At 33.9% G+C, this 2819-nt stretch overlaps 1 protein-coding gene across 1 annotated transcript; it reads left to right on the plus strand.

The window, feature by feature from the left end:
• The first annotated feature begins 336 nt into the window (after window positions 1-336).
• Window positions 337-1753, plus strand: LOC122578950 (dof zinc finger protein DOF5.4). Its single transcript, XM_043751012.1, has one exon. It carries the CDS (start codon window positions 515-517, stop codon window positions 1472-1474), a length of 960 nt encoding a protein of 319 aa, XP_043606947.1. The 5' UTR covers window positions 337-514; the 3' UTR covers window positions 1475-1753.
• Window positions 1754-2819: the final 1066 nt, after the last annotated feature.

Consider the following 2819-nt stretch of genomic DNA (forward strand, 5'->3'; position numbering starts at 1 on the left):
GTAACAGAAAATAACAAAGTACCATCAATTTCTTGGAGATTCAGTTCAATGTATAATATTTGTGGGATCGAGTGGTTAAAAAACAATTATTGTGATTTGTGAATGACGTTGATTTTATTAGAGTGCGAGCTCCATAGGGAACTACACCCTACCTACACCCGATGTTACTGTAATTCTACTTACCTATATTGTGTAGATATATATAGGGCTAATTTTGTAATTCACTATCCTACATGGCAATAATTGTAATTTTGAACTTTTACTAGGGTTATTTATGTAAATTCGATTCCAATGCACTACTTCATATCTATTCCTACAGAATAATATTTCAGTTTTCTTACTTTGTGTACTATTAAGTTGGTCTAAAAGAGATATTTCATGATCACACTCTAGTCTCTCCCACTCATTTTATATTTTATCTCTAGAAAGAGAATACAAAATCCCATCTTAGTTGCACATTTTGGATTCCAATTCATTCAAGTTTGCTAATTTGTTGGTGTATTATTTTTTGGAAATGCAAGATATACATTCGATTGGAAATAGTGGTGGTGGTGGAGCGAGGTTATTTGGTGGTGGTACAGGTATTGTTGGCGATAGACGGCTAAAACCGTATCACCAGCAACACAACCACCACCAGGGTCACGCTCCACACGCGTTAAAATGTCCACGATGCGAGTCGTTGAACACCAAATTCTGTTATTACAATAATTATAACCTTTCTCAGCCACGTCACTTTTGTAAAAACTGCCGCCGCTATTGGACGAAAGGTGGTGTACTCCGCAACGTCCCTGTCGGCGGCGGTTGTCGTAAAGCGAAAAGATCGAAAAAGACAAACAACAATAATAAGGCTTCCTCGGAGTCCGGTGTACGGAAATCATCAAATTCACAAAATTCAAGTAGTGATAGCTCTAGCCTTTCAGCCAGTGTCACAGCTGTGAATAATAACAATATCACAGCCGTGACACATAAAGTTGCTGCCATTGAGACAACAACTGGCACAACAGATGTCTTGTCAGGGAATTTTCAGGAATCCTGTACTACCGAAACAGGATTTCTGAACCCCGACTTTAATCATCATAATCATCAACCGCTAGTAGACCACTCAGCGGTTGTGAATAACAACATATTCCCGGATATAAGTACATTTACAAGCTTGATAACATCATCCACATCACAAATTCCGTTAGGATTCGACGTGGTTGACGACATTTCTCCATTCAGGATGCACCACACAAGTAGTCATGTTGTCGAAAATCCGGAATCGGATAATCAACAACAGTGGATGCAGCCAGATGATCATATGAAAATTCAAGAAACAGGTCCAACAAATGGAGAATGGAATAACGGGTCGGATCAAGCATTGTTTGATCTAACAAGAACATCCATGGATCAATCATATTGGAATCAAACTACTCATTGGGATGATGATGATGATGGACATAATCATGATCATCAACTTAATTACCTTCCTTAACAGATATCTTTTTTAAGGTAACAAATATTTTTACTCACTTGAAAAAAATATATATATATATATTTATATAATGAGTTAATGACATAATTGGGATCTCATGTGTAAATCTATATTTTTTCCTTTTTTTCTTGTTATAAAGTTTCTGATTTATGATATTGGGAGATGTTTTGGATTTGATGTTGTTATTGTTGATCCAAAGCTTAACTCCTATTGTTACTTTTTTTTGGATTGTAAAATTCTAGTATGGTGATTATGGGGTTGAACCATTTTACTTTTTAATTCAAATATAGAGAATTATAGTATTTATTGTTTCTGATATATCTAAATTGTTTAGAAAAGATGTTAGAGTGTTAATTTCTAAGATGAATATAGATGTATATATGTATTTTTCGTGTTTTAGATTGTTTACTCTGTAAAAACTATTATGTATGAAAATAAGTAGTATTTATCACTCTGTAACAATGGGTCCTCATTTACAAAGTAATTGCAATATAATGGTATAGATTTTATTATCTATATAGCCTAAGGTTGAACTCAATTTTTCAAGTTTAGGAGTTAGGACAGAAGTAACTGAATTGTTTTGATCATTTTTGATAATGGAAAGTCATCTGTCCACTTCTATATTTTAGCTACACACTATTAAAGTAATTATTTTCAATATCACTTGCTTTTAAGATTTTAGTTTTTATAATTATTTCGTCTATATCTTATTTTTTTAAGATAAAAGGCCAAAAAGATGTAGAAGATTATTTTGATGGTGTATGGGTAAAGTGGTAAAGAAACAGAGGCAAAGTCCTGCCACTGCAAACACATTTGTCTAAAAGTGGCAAGTGATTTTTCTACTACGAGTATTTGACAAATTAAAATCACATTTATGGTTGGCCTAAGATTATAGAATTGTTCGGTTCTCAGTTTGTGGAGAACTTACCGATGGTATAATTTGTTAGTCTGTTGGGTTTTCTTTGGAACGAGAGTTGGTGGGCTTGGATTAGTCAGCATTATTTGCAGTTTGTCGTGTCTGGGTTTGTCTTTCACTATTGAGTTACTCAGATAGCCGGGTTTTATTCATTGGCCGTTCAAAATAAATATATAAAAATAATAAAAAGGAATACAGTATATATATATATATATTTGAACGACAAATTTGAATAACTGATGGACAATGAAATATTATCGTGTCATCAGGGTACCACCTGATCATATTCCCACTAGGCAATATAATGTCAATAAACCAATTCAGAAGGAAACTCTTTATGAGAAAGCCCTCTAATATGGGTTTTGAACCCATGACTTTATGATCAAAAGCTTTATCCCACTGAGACGAGACACTCTATTCCATGGACGA

The sequence above is a fragment of the Erigeron canadensis genome, chromosome 8 (assembly GCF_010389155.1).
Source record: "Erigeron canadensis isolate Cc75 chromosome 8, C_canadensis_v1, whole genome shotgun sequence".
NCBI lineage: Eukaryota > Viridiplantae > Streptophyta > Magnoliopsida > Asterales > Asteraceae > Erigeron > Erigeron canadensis.